The sequence below is a fragment of the Hermetia illucens genome, chromosome 3 (assembly GCF_905115235.1).
Source record: "Hermetia illucens chromosome 3, iHerIll2.2.curated.20191125, whole genome shotgun sequence".
Lineage (NCBI taxonomy): Eukaryota > Metazoa > Arthropoda > Insecta > Diptera > Stratiomyidae > Hermetia > Hermetia illucens.
The window spans coordinates 124,072,748-124,091,013 of NC_051851.1; the positions used below are offsets into that span (position 1 = coordinate 124,072,748).

Here is an 18,266-nt window from a genome sequence, read left to right on the forward strand (position 1 = left end):
AAGCATAGCGGATGACTTTGACTTTGCTCCGTGGATTGACTACTTACTTTTATCTTATGATCAAACGTTTGGATGCGACGCAAACGTTTGGGGCAAATTTTCTTTCATTTGTGCCAAAAAAAACGACACTCGATCAGATCGGCTGTAAGCGTTTGCAAGCCTACTTAAACCAAGCCAAACATTCTATTCACACATTTCGATTTGCGACGACTTGTTGAGGTTTGGCATGCGTGTAGATCTGTCATAAGAACATTTAGGTACAGGGTTCTTCCATTTGCATGTAGCTCGTAATGAATATGCATTGAGCATGTCAGACCATTCATGTTAGAATGATCTTGAGTTACAGTAAATTTGACAGGAAACTGACAATTTTGATCTATTACAGTTTAGTCAACATCAGAAGGTTATGGTCATGCTTCAACTTATGGTTTAGACTGACACTTTCGTAGGGAAAAAACGGACGCAATCCTCCTCTTTACCCGTCATAAGGGAAATTACACTCGTATTAAAATTGAGGATCATTACTAAGCCGGCCATCGAAAACTTGCGGGGAATAAAAGATGCGAAACTCAGTTTTAAGCCATATGCTTGCGACAAGGCATCTGCGGCAAATATGGGTCTAGCAAAGATAATGCCGAATAGAAGAGTATTTTTGCAGGCTACTTATAACTAGGATGATGAGCTCGATTTTGCTCTATGCAGTCTCAATTTTGGGAAAAGGCATTTCAGTCGTGGAGAAACTGAGCACACATTTTTCCACCAGACCAAAAGAGCGCGGCCACAAACGCCTTGTATAGAAGAAAGGAGATCAAAGAGCCAGTTACATCAGTAGCATGATGTTATCCCTTATGGGCAGGGGGAGTGTCGAGGATGGTTTTAACGGGTAGAAATCCCACAAACTGGCATGTCTAGGCTAGTGTCTTTTGAAGAGTTTCGTCGTCTCACTAAAAAAGGCAGTAAACCGATTTCAATAAGGTCTTATTTTACACAAAACCTTGAAAATTATTACTTCCTTTTCTTTTTGAGCTCTGAGGAAGGAATGACATAATCAACAAAGCTATAAATCTTTTTAGTGCCATCTTTTAGGGCATTAAACTTTGTTTATTTCCGATATAACTGTAATTCTGTCAAATTCTCTGGTAATATTAGTGATTTTTTTCTTCTATCATTACTGCAATATTTATATATTGCAATGAATTTAAGGTAACGTCAAAGTGCTAGGAGACACTACAGCTAAGAACTATACGCTATTGTTTAGTTGAAGTGAGGGATCCTAAGTTCACAACCACTTGCTATTGGACCGGACCACATGGAGAGCAACTTACTCTCACGTCTTTTTGGTCCATGGATCCCTCGTTTGGGGCATGCCACCCAAACATTCAAGAAAAAAAAGGACAAACGATTTCTTCCAGGACAGAGGGAACTCGTCAGACGATGCCTCACCTCTGTCCTAGGAGCAGCGTGACCGTGAGTGGCATTAGACGGAAAACGCTCCTTTGTATATTAGGAAAAACACGGCAAGGGTGCGAATTATATCCAATTGAAACTATTGGCAACTTCAAAGTGAACTACAGTAACTGTTTAACTTTCTAATTGGTTGACTGTATGTTACACATTCGTAGAAAAGCTGAAGGCATTCTGCTTTTGTAACACATGGTTTTATATTCGGTATATTAGGGAAGTCAGGCCCTTTTGGTTCTGCATACCGGCACATTGGACCCAGTGATGTAGAAAGTACTTATCAAGACCTTTAATTTCACATCCCACTATGCTATATTCGGAGAAAAACCGCTCAGACCCACTTTTTTGCAATTCAACAAAAAAACGTGTCAATCACTGTACGCTTGGAATTTAACATCAATCTTTACGAAAAGTGCGTATAACAGATATGTAAAGACTTTATAATGCCCTAGAATACAGTAAATTAACGCAAAAAACACCATTTGATCCATCATGGCTTTGTTCACAACAACAGGATTTCCACTAAACTTTCCAATAACATGTACTATTTTACAATTTATAACATACTACAAATGTCCGATTGGCTCAAGTGGTTAGAGCTCTGGACTGTCGTAGCAGAATTTGTTATCGCGACTGGATGCCGCATACCAGTTGACTCAGCTGTAATGGGTACCTGAGTCCAAACAGGGTGATCATTTCGGGCGAATGCAATTCTGACCACATTGCCACATACAGTGTACTGTAGTGTGCTGTTATGAAATGAAGTGCTCTAACGCACTTCAAGGCCCTGGTGCAATATGGATTGTTGTGCCAACGATTATTATTAATATTTATATTACTACAAACGCTGTACTTATAGGAGAAACTTAAAGGGGACAGATCCGGGGATCGGGGTTATTTTCAGGCCTGGATTCAAAGTGTGCTGATTTGTTTTAGACTTTTCGGATAATTTATTGCGTTTACGTTCTGACTCAACCCCTTCCCATTCCTTTCCGCAAATAAAAAGAATCAAAACTAAGACAGACCCGTTTAAGATCTTCTATTTTATAACCCATATGGCTATATTCAGAAAAAATTTTGTCTCGGCTTGAGTTTATTAATAATTGAATTGCTTTCATGGAATGATTCTCATATATGAGTGAATCCCTTAAGGGGGTCATCCCGTGTGAAGGCCGTTTTTTTTTAGAAATTTTTTGTGCAGAGCTGGAGAAAGATACAAATACGAATTCTTCACCATAGATTTATTAATATCTTGAGCGTGCATAGTAATTTTTCCAGCCCGATTACATAGTTCCTTATTGAAACGCAGAGCAATTTATACACCCATCTCCAAAAAAGGTGTTTTCCTGCTGGCACGCTAGAAGGCGCTGCGATCATCTTAGAGAAAAAAGTAAACGGCATTTTAATGTACAGACTCAACTACAGTCCGTAAACTAGAATTATTAAAAAATACTAAAAACTAAATTTTTGGTGGCGTGTTAAACTTTTTTTTTAATTTTGGTGTTTTTTTACGGCTTCTTCAGTGCATAAAAAAATAACTACTGAATGAATCGCAATTATCCTAGTTTGCGGACCGTAGAAATATGCTTTGAATAGGTCGTGAAAATTTCAAAGAATTTGGTTGGATAGAATTTGGGGTATGGTGGCAGCCGATTTTCAACATGCGGTTTCGAGAAAAACGCATTTAAAAAGTAGAATGCAATTTTTAGCCATAAAACCTTAACTGACCATTAATCTGTTATACCTGGTCCATAAACCTTGGGTTTCTTGAAGAAACACATGTACGGCCTTCTTGTCCTTTCAGCGAAGCCATTCGAACGTCATTTGGACCGATAAACACGAGCTTTATTACGGCGATCGACATAAATCTGGCATGTGACGTTTTACGTGTTTATCACTATAATTTCCGAATGACTCCGAATATCAAAAAATCGCTTTGCCCATATATTCTACTCTATATCTAAATACAATTGATGCTTAAAAAGAAATTCGATTCCGCGAATCCGGCACACGGGAAATCGGAAGCTGGACGCTCCAGGTATGAAAGATTTTGTGTATTTTTTTCTAATAATATATTATTTGTGCATTTGCCTCATTAGTATGTAGCACTTAATACATGTATATATTATGTGAGAATATCCACATTCAGTCTTGAATTTGCAAAGAAGCGACAGCTTTGATCTATTATAACTTTGTTACTAATTGTGCGATTTCCACCAAACTTGGTAGGATCATGTTCCATATTATAACTTCATTTGAACAGATATCGGTATAGCAGGCATTTCGGAGCCTAGACACCATATAGTGGCAGCCTCCTGATTTTTTTTTTCAGATTTTTCGGTTGGGTACAATTGTTTCTGAGAACGGGTCCGTTAGAAAAAATGATCACTTTCGACCCCCCGGACTCCACACCTTTCCAACAAATGTCAAAGCTAAGACCGGATTCCAAAAGTACTAACTGAAAAATTTCATTTGATACCCCACATGACTATATTTGATGAAAAAAAATTACACCCCCCTTTTCTATGCAACTCACTGTATACGTGAGCGTTCACAGTTGCCACCTTTTCACTAAATTTGGTGTGAATCGCTACAACCGTCCTCGAGAAATATATGTGATGGACAGACAGACAGACAGTAAAGTAAAGAAGAAATTTAGGGGAGAAAGTTAGAGGAGTCAATGAAAAATTGTTGGTTGCGAGTTCGTCAATCTTTTTGGGTTATTTTTAAAGAAGTAAAAGCTATAAAATTTCCTGGTTTGGTTGTAGCTTTTTAACGAGTGAGCTTACTTATTCTATAACTCGGTTCATACCCTTATTTTATAAATGAATAGCCTAAATATGTAGACAAACTCACATTATCACTAGATGAAGTAGGAGATATTGCCCACGATAACAACTATTTTCCCGCTAGTGATTTTAGCGTCTTAACAATGTATCCACAGAAATGCATGTATGTATTGCCATATGTATAGTTGAGATGTTGCGGATTATTTGTAAACACATCCGTTCATGCTTAGAAGTTACTGTGATGTGAACAACAAGTTCAATAATATTAGCACCCAGATTGCTAATCTTAGCGACCACACAATTAACAATGATTTGACTGCTTCAAAGATGGCCTGGCGAAATACCGGTTCTTAAACGTTGATTTTAGATTTTTTGGATATCTCTGCACGATCGCCGGGTGAGAGAGTGATTATGCTAAAAACAAATCATTTTATATAAAAGACATCGTCTACCCCATTCGACAGGTAATTGTTGATGTGAGGTGTGTCGTACGGACGCGAATTGTATCTTTTGTGGAAATTAAGCTGATTTGAACAACAATTTTTCGCCTGAGATCCGGTCAATTGGTGTAAGCATACGTTGAATATTTAGCACCTTTTTATCTCTTGTGAATATGTGGTATAAGTGTCGTGAAAATCAGATGCATACTTTGCAGTGCAGGTGAATGTATCCTAGTTCTATCGTCTCTGAAGCAGACATTGCAATAGTGCACTCTATAGTTACGTAGTTCCTTTCTATCCGGGGCAAATGCAAAACGAATATGTAGACTGGCAGCCAAACTTCAGTAAGCTGAACGGCATGACGTGGTCTTGTTGTGATGAAAATGTTGACCAGATATACTCGTACACGTATGTTTACCTTTTGAAGGTGATCTATAAGATTCAGCGCCGAATAGTGTTGAGTTGGTTACGTGCCTGTATGCGGTTTGTTTTTATTCTTCTCTTTGATTGTTCCCATGGTTTAGCTTGACCATGAAGCGTCATAAATGAATAATATTTATGAGAATTCAAATCCAACTCCACGGAGAACAGCGTCGAAACTAGTTAGCGCCTTCATAAATAATTTTTTTTTTTGAGTAGATTGGATTTACTTGAAATTTGGCCCTGTACAAGTAGCGACTAAAGTGCCACAGGTGTTCATTTTAGTTAGATGCCATTTGCCACGATATATTTGATCCTTTTCATTTGAAAATTAGCAACATTATAAAAAGCGATTTATCACTGATACTTCATTGAGCCCACCAGTATCTGAATGTTTCAATAATTTTCGCTGCCTGGAGAGATCACGATATACTACCAAGTCATCTTCTGAATGATTCACTGCCAATACTTTCCTCGCATATATGTATGTTTATCAAAACCAGCTTCAACTTTCATATGCCGTGGGAAGATGATATTGACTGCAATGAACTGCATTGTAATATTGATTATTAACCATCTGAAAGTGTCTTGAGCGAAAGTCAACTTTTAGGGCATCAAACATCTCCATATTTTAACATACTGTGATTTTTATGATTAGGTAATGGTTTATAGAAGAAAGACCGGATTCACAGTCATGCCTAGCTTAAATGAACATTTGAAAAGGTGATAGATGACAGTAGATTATACGTTTCAGAAGCGGCTTCTATGAATAAAATCAGTAAATTATAAAGGTAGATACGGTAACTAATGATTGATTATACGTAGAATAATCTACAGGTAAGAACCATCTTTTCATTTGCCATTTACCAATAACTTTATTTATTTTATCGCGTTTGTGTCGGCAAAGTTGTTATTAGCATTTGTATTCTGCAATAAGTTTATGTGATCATCGTCAAAGCCGACTACATAGTTGAAGCGCAATTACTAATTAAATGGGAAACTAACCGCAGCTATCAAGCAATTGTCCTAGAACCTGTGATCGTTTACGGAAATATCGCATCAACATCTTCCAATATAAACGTTTAAAAATAATCTAAAATTAGCTACGAAAACACGTCTAGTGAAAATGACTTAAACAGTCGTGAGTGCCACGAGCAATAAATTGTCTATGATCAGCAGAAATTGATAATAAACGTAAGCAAAAACGTAATAATTTGCTGTAGTATGTTCGCAAATTGACAAGTTATAGGTCGTGCTAACCCTAATCGGTTTGGTTTTTGCAAAAAGTTCTAGTGGGTGTTTCATTGAATTATAGGTAGGAGTGATCAAATACTATAGGGAACAGGGATCGTTCATCATCTATAAGGTAAAACTGCACTAATCTTAAGGTACGCATTAATTGAAGAGAATATGTGCTAAGGTCACTTCTTATCGCAGTTGTCTCCTGTATTTGTATGTATACCAGACGCAAGAACCACAAGTGAATCTAAATGTGAATCTATTTTCAATCTTTGTAAATATTATATTACTCGTAAGTGATCAGAGCAGTGAATTGAATAATTTGTTTTGACTTACAGATCTAATAAGTGAATTGCGGACCATGAAGTCGTTTTTGTTATTCCTAGCGGTGTCGATTGCATTTCAGTCAGGTAAGTCACTTTAAAATATTACGATTCCTGGCCTTCTTACCAATTGTACCTTTGCTGAGTGCCCAAATCTCATCGCATTATATTGTCTATTTAATATAGAAAGTCGTATGTAATGATTTCAGCTTCTTTCGCGTCACAAATTTTTAAGATTTTGTTTTAACAATTATCAATATTGAAATCTGTTTACTGTCTGTCTGTCTGTCAAACGCATTTTTCTTGGAAACTGTTATAGCGATTAACACCAAATTTGATGGGAAGGTGGCAACTGTGAACGCTCAGGCATATAGTGAGTTACATCATTCTAAGTCGAACTTAAAAGAGGGAGTTCCCATACATACAAAAGGGGAGTGTACTTGTTTTCATCAAATATAGTCATGTTAGGTATCAGTTTTGACATTTGTTGGAAAGGTGGAGAGTGCGGCGGGGTCGAAGGGGATCATTTCTTTCACGGCACCCAACCGAAAAATCTGAAAAAATCAGGAGGCTGTCACTAGATGGTACCTAGGCCCCGAAATACCTTCTTCTTTTTTTCAGCGTTTGCCCCGTTCACAAGCGGGATCGATTTCGCCATTTTATTTGATCAAATCCCCATTCAGCGTATCAAGTCACCATTGTTTCGGCCGGCCTTTTGGTCGCCTACCATCGGCTTCGATGTTCAGACCAATCTTGACAAGTGAATTCTCGTTAGCGCACAGTTTTTCCACGATCGATGCAACCCCATATCGATCGCGGATATCCTAATTTCGATTGTGATCAAACTGATTCACGCCAATACTGCAACGCAACATCTTCGTCACTATTACCGCAAGACGCCGTTCATCGTCTTTTATAGTGGGCCAACACTCAGAACTATGTAGAGCGACAGTGATTGTGGCTGTTTCATGGGGATCGGTGGTCAAAAACTCAGTTTTATTGCGAAATACCTTCCATACTCAAATAAAGATAATATAGTATATTATTATGATTTTTAGTAATTGACAATAAAAGCCCTCTTAAGTTCACTCTAGAATTATGAAATTTCACAGCAAATTAGCATAAGCCTACCAAGTTTGGTGAAAATCGCACTATTAGCAACAAAAGTGATAATAGGTCCAAGTTGTCGCTTTTGTGCAAATTCAAGACTTTGCATGTCAATATCACACGAAAGTGGATATTCTCACATAATATATACATATATTACGTGCTAGGTACTAATGGGACAAATGCACACTCAAATATCTTTATAAAAAAAATACACGAAACCTTTCATACCTGAAGCGTCCAGTTTCCGATTTCCCGCCTTGTTCTATTTTGCTTTAAAGATTTGAAACTGACTCGCAGCCCCTTTTTCGAGTTTCATTCTTTAAAGTATATGGAAGGTTTAAAGTTTTGTGTAAGAGGCATCGTTATTGAAATAGATTCATTATTCATTTACTATACTATAATAATCAGATGTTAATGCGAAAAATATAAAATGCCGTACACATTGCATTAATTGCATAATTTTAAGGGAATCCCAACCCATGTGAAACAGGGATAACACACTTTTTGCTAGTAAAGCTGTGATAGGTATAAAATGAAAAATTTCTTGGAACGGTGCCATTATATAATATTTGGTCTTGGCTAAAAATAAAAATATAGTAAAGAGTCCAAAACTGCAGTCTGCAAAGAATGACGAACCACGTAATTAGAATCTATTCTGGCTAAATATAAAAAAAACGCTTGACGAAGCCTTAACATCAAATCTGAATCTTAAAATACAAGTCATCCCCATATAGTATCGTAATAACATTCTGAAGGGGAATACACAGGGGGTTTAGAAATGAGTTGAACTGTATGCCAAGTGATTCTTCATGTAGTTCTAAACAAAACTCACGTTTTTTTTCGGTTTGAGTTGCGATAAGTATTATAATTTGCAAAGGAAATCGCCGCTCCTAAACTACAAAACTAGGAATAACTCAACAGCGACGATAACTGGAACATTTAAGTGAATCGTATCGTACATAAGGCTTCACTCCAAAAAATGATAATTAACCTCTAAAATACAATATATTTGTGAGATTAACAGCTAAAGAGAAACATTTTGTTTGTCTACCCGAAAATTTTGTTTAGCTTCCTGGAATTTTAACATACACAATTACTAATTTTCTAACTATACATGAATCTCTAATTGTAATAAACTTTATCAAAATTTTATCTTAATTTGGAAATGTGAACCATAAATATGAAAAACACACTGAATTTCGCATGCTAAAAAAGAACCTTTAGGGGAACAAAAAGACATAGTGGACATTTTCGTGAAAGAAAATTTAGAGATGAATGCTCTTAATTAATTTTTTTTTATAGAAACTACTCAAAACGTCCACTGCTCCCTTATTGAACAGTTTGACAACATTTTGCTTGATATGTTTGCAGCATTAGCAATTTTAGAAAAAAAGAGTTTCTACTTTATATACAGTTCCGCAAAATGCTGAAATTTTCTAAAGAAATTTTTTATTAATTATTAATTTATTAATTAAATTTTTATTAATGCTTAATTTATTAGTCTAATAATTATATGTTTATATATGATTTGCTAGCAAATTTTATATAGAACAAGGTGTGTAGTATCAATTTTTGAAAAAAGGGGCCTTAAACTAACCACTTTCATTCTTGCCCTTTTCGTCGATATTTTGGGCTGAAAAAACGTGCTCGAAGTAATTTTTACAATTTATGGTTGATTTATCAAAAAAAAAAAAATTGTTTAAAGTAATTTTCTTAGTTTATTGTTGATTTATTGTGTTGTTAGAGAACAATTGCCCGAGAAGCTGAAACTCTTTGTGGTTAAAGTGGTACTCTCTAAGGAATTCAGCATCTCGCAGTCCGATTCCGTAATACGAACCCCATTGCAAGAACGATGGATAGTGGATGCCCAAGGAAATCAACTTAGGCCTTAGGCCTCCGTTTGTCCGTATTCTGTGAAAAGGTCCGTTTAAAATTGCGTCCTCATGCCTCAGCTTACGCCGACAACCCGACATAACATTATGTCTAGGCATGCAAAACTGATTGCCATTAACATCGGACAAAAACTATTACGCAAGATTATTTTACGCAAAAGAGCACATTGAATGGAGTGTCATAGGCTGGGCCGCTATATCTTATGGTTCGACGACCCAAAATGTATAGCCTTTTCAACAGAAGAGATGGGTCATATCCGAATACCTCTTGGAAAACGCTAGGACTATTTGACGTCCTAACGTTTTCCAAGTGCCGGTAGTTAAACATGAAGGCGGATCTCTAATGGTACCATCTTGTCTTTCTCATGAAACTGTTAGTCTAATGTTTAAGCTCGTAGGTGTAATGACTGCAGCCAAATACTGTAATTTTTACTGCGATCTTATGCATGACAATAATCCCAAGTTTTCGGCTTCAATGACGGCCGACAACCATGAACGTCCTTCAATGGCTTGCACAAACCTTTGATTTGAATTCCACCAAACATTTCCCGAAAATCGTTGGAGAAAAGATTAAGGAACGTAATTTCACAAAAAAAAAGCAAGTCGGGAAACCGGAAGCTGGACGCTTCAGATATGAAAGGTTTTGTGTATTTCTTTTATAAAGACATTTGAGCGTGCATTTGCTCCATTAGTATGTAGTACGTAATGCACATATGCGTATGTTGTGTAAAAATATCGCTTCGGAGCCTAGGCACTATATAGTGGCAGCCGTTTGATTTTTTTCGGAATTTTCGGTTGGGTAGTTTCTGAGAATGGGTCCGTTAAAGAAATGATCACTTTCCACCCCCGCAATGCCCACTTTTTCCAAAAAATGTCAAAACTAAGACCGGCTTCGGAAAGTACTAACCAAGAGTTTTCATTTGATACCCCACATAACTATATTTGATGAAAAAAAAATGTATACTCCTTTTCCGTGTGTGGGGAGCCCCCTTTTCCCCCTTAAATTCGACGTGTAATTATGTAACTCACTGCATGCGGGAGCGTTCATAGTTCTCACTTTTCCACCAAATTTGGTGTCAATCGCTACAGCCGTCTCCGAGAAAATATGCCACAAATTATTGAAGCCCAATTGTTATTTTTTTCGTACTCGTTAAAGTTTTTGACACAAAAATCATATTTCATTTAATTTCGGCTTAAGTATCGACGAAACGATAAGAATGGAAGTGATTACTTGCTAACAATGATTTTCAAAAAGTGAAATTATACGTCTTATTCTGTATAAAATTCTACAGACCATCGTGCTGACCCACAACGGCTCAATTTTCCACTGAATCGCGAAACCACATCCTGCAAAGAGGATGTGTACTCTACACCTACCTAAGGTCCTATAAGTCGATCTCCAATGATGCCTCCCAAATATTTCAACTCAATTCGGTTTTCATAATGTAACCAGTAAAAAGGGCACAATAGTTCCTCAAGGACGCGGTGCGACTTTCCCTTAACAGAATAATAATAGTAATGACGATGCAACAAAGAACAGTTCCTCTGTTTTCTATAGTTAATTAATTAAAACACTTAAAATTAGATTCCAATTATACTGTAGATTGATTCTCTACTTATTTAGGATTTGTCGCAAACACATGTTTCAGACACAACATGTGTCTTTCTTCAGAGCTAATTATAGAATTGCATCCTTCTCTATATTAAGCAATAAAGAAGGACAAATTTTATGAAGTAAATCATAGTAACATTTATAATAGCAAACCAATTTATCTGTAAGTTTCCTTTCTCAGTTTAACTGCTCTTAGGAAACCCTAGTAATTAAAACTCATTCTAAGTGAAAGTTTAAGGGAATCCTTTAATGAATAAAACTTTAGACAAATCAATTTTGTCAATTGCCTATTACGGAAAGTTTTCACCTATTTGGTGTCTTTAAGTTCAGATATTTGATGAGATTTCCAATAAAGGGTTTTCCATTTATATTAAGGTAATGTCTGCTTTTTCCTTCACCAGCACGACTGAATCACGCGTCCGTCGCGCTTTTCAGGATCGATCAAATTCCTAGAATGCTTGCGATTACCTTTTCCGGAATTATTTCACATTGCTGCCATCCCCTGCACAGTTATTTTCTAGTAGCTTTTTAGAAGTCTGCAGTCACATCGCTAATTTTCTATGAAAGACACAGTGCGCTTAATTCGCTAGAATGATCCAAGGGAATCATTTCCACGATGACACATACTGCCTGATCTTCCCTGGTGCGATTGACTGGTATGCCGAGCTCACCCGACTTCGGTTCACTACGGTCTCCAGTGCTCTCATTCAGATAGGAGCCTTGTATAGCGAGATGGATTTCGCTATTCCTGCGATTAGCAGCCGGTGACTATATTTTGGCCCCTCCCTTATATTAGGCATCATTCTTGCTAGGGATGAACTAACATTTGCTGCCTTTTCTCGCGCATAGTCCGAGTGCCCCTTCATGCTCAATTTGGCATCGATTATTACCCCGAGGTATTTAATGATGTGAGTGTCCGGATAGCTCAGTGAATAGAGCACTAGGCTGTCGTACGGAAGGGCATGGTTCCAATCTCACTGGTGGCAGTGGGACTTGAATCGTGACTTGACGGCGGATACGTGTCGACTCAACCGTAAATGAGTACCTGATTCAAATCAGGTTAATAATCTCTGGCGAGCCACACTGCCTCCTACATGGTACTGTAATTCTGTAGTGTACCGTTACGGTTTTGAATGAACTCCTCTAACACACCTCAATGCCCTGATTCGTCAACGATTGTTATTATTACTTACTGATCGATTTTGAAATGACCTCGTAATTACAAACCCGGATTTTGACAGTATTTTTTTGCTGCGGTTGGTAATAAGGACCGCCTTTGTCTTTTCGTCCGTCAGGTCCATTTTGCAACCATTCTTTCATGGCATGAATAGTTTCATTCCCATAAACTTCCAAGTCCTCGGAATGCTTCGCAATTACCATCACCGTTGGCTGAATAAAAGACATTCCTGACATCTAGCGTTATGCGTAAGCAGTCCCAATGCCTACCGAGCCGGATCCGCGACCGTTGCTATCGTATCGACCGTAGAACGGCCTCAACGAAACTCAAACTGACGCTTCGATAGATCCCCGCTAACTCGATGGACGGAAGCATATACCACCTTCTCAAACATCTTCCCTATAGTGTTTAAAAGACAATCAGAGGGTTCGCCAGATGCATTTTTGGGAATTCTATAAAAGAACAAAACCCTACTTTTTCAAACGGGTGCTAATCATTGCTTCCACAACTCACGATTCAAATGTGCTGCTGCGGTCCCCTTGGAGATATTCTACTTTCTTCCTGTTGTGATCAAAGAACTGCAATTATTATGTCACTTGGGCGATTTTTACACAAGAATCTTGTTCTTTACAACTTTAAAAGATTCGACTGGCTTAAAGCATATCAGTACAAAAACTGGAAAATTTGTTGCGAAATTTGACATTGTTACAAAGTTGATGATTCGCTTGGGCATCAAAGTTTCTTCGTGAATAAAAAAAAGCAACTTTTTTCTTATCAGGGTGGTTAACCCTTTTTGCTTGTAGTTTTCAATTAACCTAACAAAATTGAAGCGTAGAGGTTGATTCCACTCGATCAATTTAAAGTCAAACGCGGAGTTCGACAGGGTTGTATTCTCTCACCAATACTATTCAATGGGTCATTATATCTCTCCTCAAACAGCTTAAGTATAGTGATGACGTCTGTTCGCAATCTCACTAAATTATTGACATTGGCTAAACGGCTCTCGATTTGGAGAATGGAATTACAATTTTGTAAAACAATACGCATATATAAACATATATTTATTTAATAAATATAATAATGATATATAATTCGGAAATCAGCCAAAGGTTTGTTTTAAAATTAAAGTGTTACATAAGTCCTTGTACATTATCTAATCCTTACTTATTATAGATAAGTTTCAGCGATATGGTACAGATTGAATTATGGAATTCAATATTTAAATAAAGTTAATGTGTGAACGACTTTATGTTGATATAAACTTGCATAATTTTCGCCTGCTATCGTGAAATAATTCTTTACTATTATGAAACAGTGGGTAAGATCAAATTATTTCTAGTATCTTATTGTCCGCTATATACATTATGAGCTAATTAGCACAACTTGTAAATGTTGTGCTTTGTACAAAATCAAAATGAACCAGTTTATGATGAGTTTAAGGGAGAAGGATTTCCATACATACAAAAGCGGGTTGGTACATGCAAACCGGGTTCGTCAAAAATTGTGAAACCTTCGACGCAATACAAGCTGCGTGATTGCTCATGAAGAAACGCCATGGCTCTTTACATTACTTTCTTGAATTTAAAGAAAACGCTTGTGTGAACAGCAAAAAAACTCATATGGTATGCATTATGGCAACATCTAATATTAGAAGAACTCTTGCGTTCGGTTTAATGGCTGCGTCTATCGATCTGAAAAGGAAAGTTTGAAGTGAATTGTTTCGTATGTATGTTGGTGTTCATCAAGGAAGCGCCCTCTTGCCACTCTTTTTGGTTCTTCTCATGGACACTGTCACATGGGATATTCAATGTCCAGCGCCCTACACGCTGTTTTGTGCAAAAGCATGTTTTCCTAGAAAACTGGTCATCAGCAATTTGCTTAAAAGTACAATAATCGCCCCACGCAGCACAGTCTAAGACCGAATCTAAACAAAATAGAATTTTAAACGACCGACCTCAATGAAGAAGGGTATCACTGTCAGTGACAGCGACCTGTCCAGAACTGAGGATTTTAAGTACCTTGGAACAATGTTACTAGCCAAAGGTAAACTGCTTGATGAAATTGCTTCAAATATCAGTGCAATTTGGATTAAGTGGTATTCCACAACTGGTATTATTTGCAATCGACGCATCAACATCTCAAATCCTGGAGTGCCGTTCGCATCTAGCTTATTAGCTAAGATTCGTCTGAACATCGAAGTCGATGGGAAACGACCAAAAGTTGACCTAAACAGCGATAGCTTGACCATAAAGTCAGACCAAACCTATGATCCAGAAAATTGGCGAAATCGATCTAGCTATCTAAACACCATTTATAATCATGGAAGTTAATAACCAGAGGTAAGGTTAAATTTTAAAAATGTTAAACCAAATTGGAGAGCCGTGAACCCCACGCGGAGACAAACTAGATTACAAATTATCAATTCTAATCATTTGAAACAAAATTTCATCCAACTCCTTAAATTTTCTCACTCTTTGTAAAAATCAAGGAATGTTATTTTGTTGTTGACTGAAAACACGCCTGTTTCATTAACCACTGACGCTATGACCTCAAAACTTGACATAGATGTCAGTTAAAGTCTCACCCTTACCCTATCCTTAATGCTCAGGAAATTTCAATTCAAATGTCTTACTACTTTTTAATCAAGGTGGCATGGTTACCAATCACTCTTAGAACGACTCACTCGACGTCCATCTTGGGAGCGCGGGCCCCACTGCAAGGCATGGTCAGCAATGCATTTGTTGCTCCCTTAAGGTGTGACCTATCTAGTGCCACTTCCACCTCCTAATCACATTGCTACAGGTGATAGGTCTGAGCGCCGACCAAATTTTTCGTTAAAAATAGTGCCAGGCCAGCGAATTACCATGACAGAATAGTCTTAACTTGATTTTGTTGTTAAGATACTACATTTCTAGATTTTAAATAAGACAGCGAGAGTGGATCTAGCGTTGTTAATGCGCCAACCGACTTCAAGTTCGGTGCAACCGTCGGGAGAAACCGTTGCCTAAATATACAAATTGAGAGTGCAATGAAGATGCAACCCTAGCGGACTTTGCTTTGGAACTCGAGTTTCTCTGAAATTTTACCCCGATGCAACTAACATTCCGCGCCATCATATGTTCTTGTGCTATTAGTTACTCCGGAATTCCCTTCTGTGCAGAGGACGCCTGTTCAAGCTGTCGAAAGCTTTCTCGAAATCGATGAAAAGCAGGTGAAGCGAAGATCTAAACTCTGCGCACTGTTCCAAAATGATCCGTAGGATGTCGATGTGGTCAATGCAGGGCGATTTAGAGTGGATATCAACCTGCTCTCTGTCGATCAAGTTTTCGAGGTGTTTTTTAATGCGTTCCAGGATTATTTTAGCTATCATCATTTCGACGAGAGGGGGCACGCAGATACCCCTCCAATTAACACACTCAAAATGGACGCCCTTCTTTGGAATAAGGATCACTCTCGAAGTTCCAGGATTTGCGGGGAGTGCAGTTACATTGATGGTCGAGATGATTCCTCTTCTGTTTCGAGGCACAGTCCATACTCGCATAAGACGATATCATCCGCAAGAGGAGAAACTTCACCGGATGCCATACGTTCCTCTTTCGTTTCCACCTTTCCAGCTGCACGCTTTTGTGGATGAAGAGTCGATCATTAACTTTCTCCACAGGATTATTGACTTACAGTAGTCAATTGATCCACTTCGGGAGGTAGGTGATGACCTGCGCTTGAGAACTGACATTTTGCTGGTCGATATTCTCAGTCAGATTAGAAAAATTCAAATAAAAATGCACATTACCGTAAGAAGTAGAGGAATACTCTTCGGAGTTTGAGCATTTTACTTAGTTTAGGCCCAGAATGTCCAGATTATATCGTTGGGATTCTCGCTCGAGTTAAAAAAGTGAGTATTCTGGTGACCCTCTCGTCCCAGATCGTCTCTTGATGGTCACTTCTCTTCCTTTGTGGGTGACTCTATGCCTACCTCCAAAGTTTTGATCTCCCAAGTTTGTCACTTTAAATACCCGAAGACGGTCGACTAGTGGGTCGCCCTAGAATCCCAACACGCAGCACGGTAGGAGTGGCTTCTTGGGAAATGTTGGAGGGGGTTGATAGAAGACGGTTTTTTTTTGAAGATTTTTACAGAGTTCCAAAGTTTGCTGCACTTGTTTTTCGTTTAGTCCAAGAGAGAATTTTCCTGAGTGTAGCATGTGCCTCTTTAATACCAACCAATAAAGTGGGTCGAAGAAAAAAGGAAGATGCTCGGACTCAAAATCAACGACGATGACGAGAATAGCTTTTCCGATTTGTTTCAAAAACAAAAAATCGAAAATGGCGAATGATTTGTCAATATTAAAATTAAATTTCGGATTTGGGAATAAATTGTGAAAATGTTTAGTTCTTATTAATCAAAATTTTCAGTAAGATGGTATGGAGATTAAGTAGGCCCAACGTCTCGTTCTGGTGTCCGGGGTTCAAATTTTGCTTTGGTCAAGGGAATTTATGTGAATTTACCGGATCAAGATCAAATTATACTAATTAGTGAATCAGTATTTTATTTTACTTTTCCCCATATATATATATGCTTTGTATTTTAGATGTTTGCGTTTTTTTTCTATTTTGACTCCCTTCTTTCCTTTTAGTTATGGCTGAAGTCAACTATCGTCAAGTAAAGACGCCAGACGGTGGTGCATATTATGGCACATTCAATTCTAACGGCGTAAGCGGTGGATTTGGTGGTGGATATAGCTCAGGTGGATTGAGTGGAGGTTATGGAGGCTCTTCTGGAGGGGTTCCATATGGTGGTGTATTATCAAGAGGATCGTTCGGCGGCGGCTCTTTCCCTTCTGATTTTGAAAGCTTTATTACCGGACAGCTCAGTAATCTGCAGAACAGTTACGCAAGGTAAATATATGAATTATAAGAAGGGACAGGATTTATGGTCAATATTCGCATGATCATCTGGATATTTCATAAAATTGAATTTGTGTACAGTGTACTGTTTTGTGTTTAACTAACAATAAAGATTTCGAATGAAAAAATAACTAACTGGAATGTTTGTTTATACATAAGAACGAGGGAAAGAACATATATATGCTGACCAAAAACGAATGCATATTTTGTGAACTTGTAAATATTGGGATTTATATAAATATTTCCATGATGTATACTTTACATGCCTTAGTCCTTTTTGGGTTGCTCAGTTTGCCGGAATGCTTTTTTGTTTTGATCAGTTTGGTTTCTGCTTTTGTTTTGTTTTTTCCATTTTCATAGGATGTACATTATTTGGGACACTACGCATGTGTTTGAATACTAAAGTTTTAAATATTTACTTTAGTTGTATTTTTATAAAGTCCTTCGCGGCATCAATCTCTAGATGTCCATCATCCGCCACAATTTTTCTTAGGGTATATATTGTTTTAAGGGTTTTTGTTTTTGCATTTCATTAGTCGGGAAATTCTCTCAAGTACTGAATAACTGTCCGATTATTGTTCAAAATACAGCAGTAATAAAGTGCAGAATTGATAGAGTAGAGTTATTTAGGTATAGTCGAAAAATTGAAATAACTACGATAAGATATGATATTCGTGCCGGGATTTTAATATGCGGCCAAAAAAGAGGAATTCAGAGAAGGTACTCATTCACAGCTGAGTCGACTGGTATCCGACGTCAAATCACCATACAAATCCCACTGCCGCCAGCGAGATTTAAACCGCGACCTTCCGTACGACAGCCTTGTGCTCTAACCACTCGGCAATCCGGACACTTTCATGGGGGAATTTTATCATATTTATGAGAATTTGGGCTGTTCAGG

The 18,266-nt window shown here is 37.7% G+C and overlaps 1 protein-coding gene across 7 annotated transcripts in view; it reads left to right on the forward strand.

Annotated features, from left to right (window-relative positions):
- The first annotated feature begins 4,509 nt into the window (after positions 1–4,509).
- The window catches only part of LOC119651159 (glycine-rich RNA-binding protein 3, mitochondrial), a 37,791-nt gene continuing 24,034 nt past the window's right edge, over positions 4,510–18,266 (forward strand). The window contains exons 1-4 of one of the 7 annotated variants that reach the window (XM_038054571.1): positions 4,510–4,647; positions 4,715–4,818; positions 6,688–6,759; positions 17,095–17,356. In XM_038054571.1, the coding sequence (XP_037910499.1) occupies positions 6,711–6,759; positions 17,095–17,356 (311 nt within the window). In that variant the 5' untranslated portion in view covers positions 4,510–4,647; positions 4,715–4,818; positions 6,688–6,710. Of the gene's footprint in view, positions 4,648–4,714; positions 4,819–6,327; positions 6,499–6,547; positions 6,624–6,687; positions 6,760–17,094; positions 17,357–18,266 lie in introns of those variants that run through there. The other 6 variants (XM_038054578.1, XM_038054572.1, XM_038054575.1 and 3 more) reach the window with 6 other exon arrangements.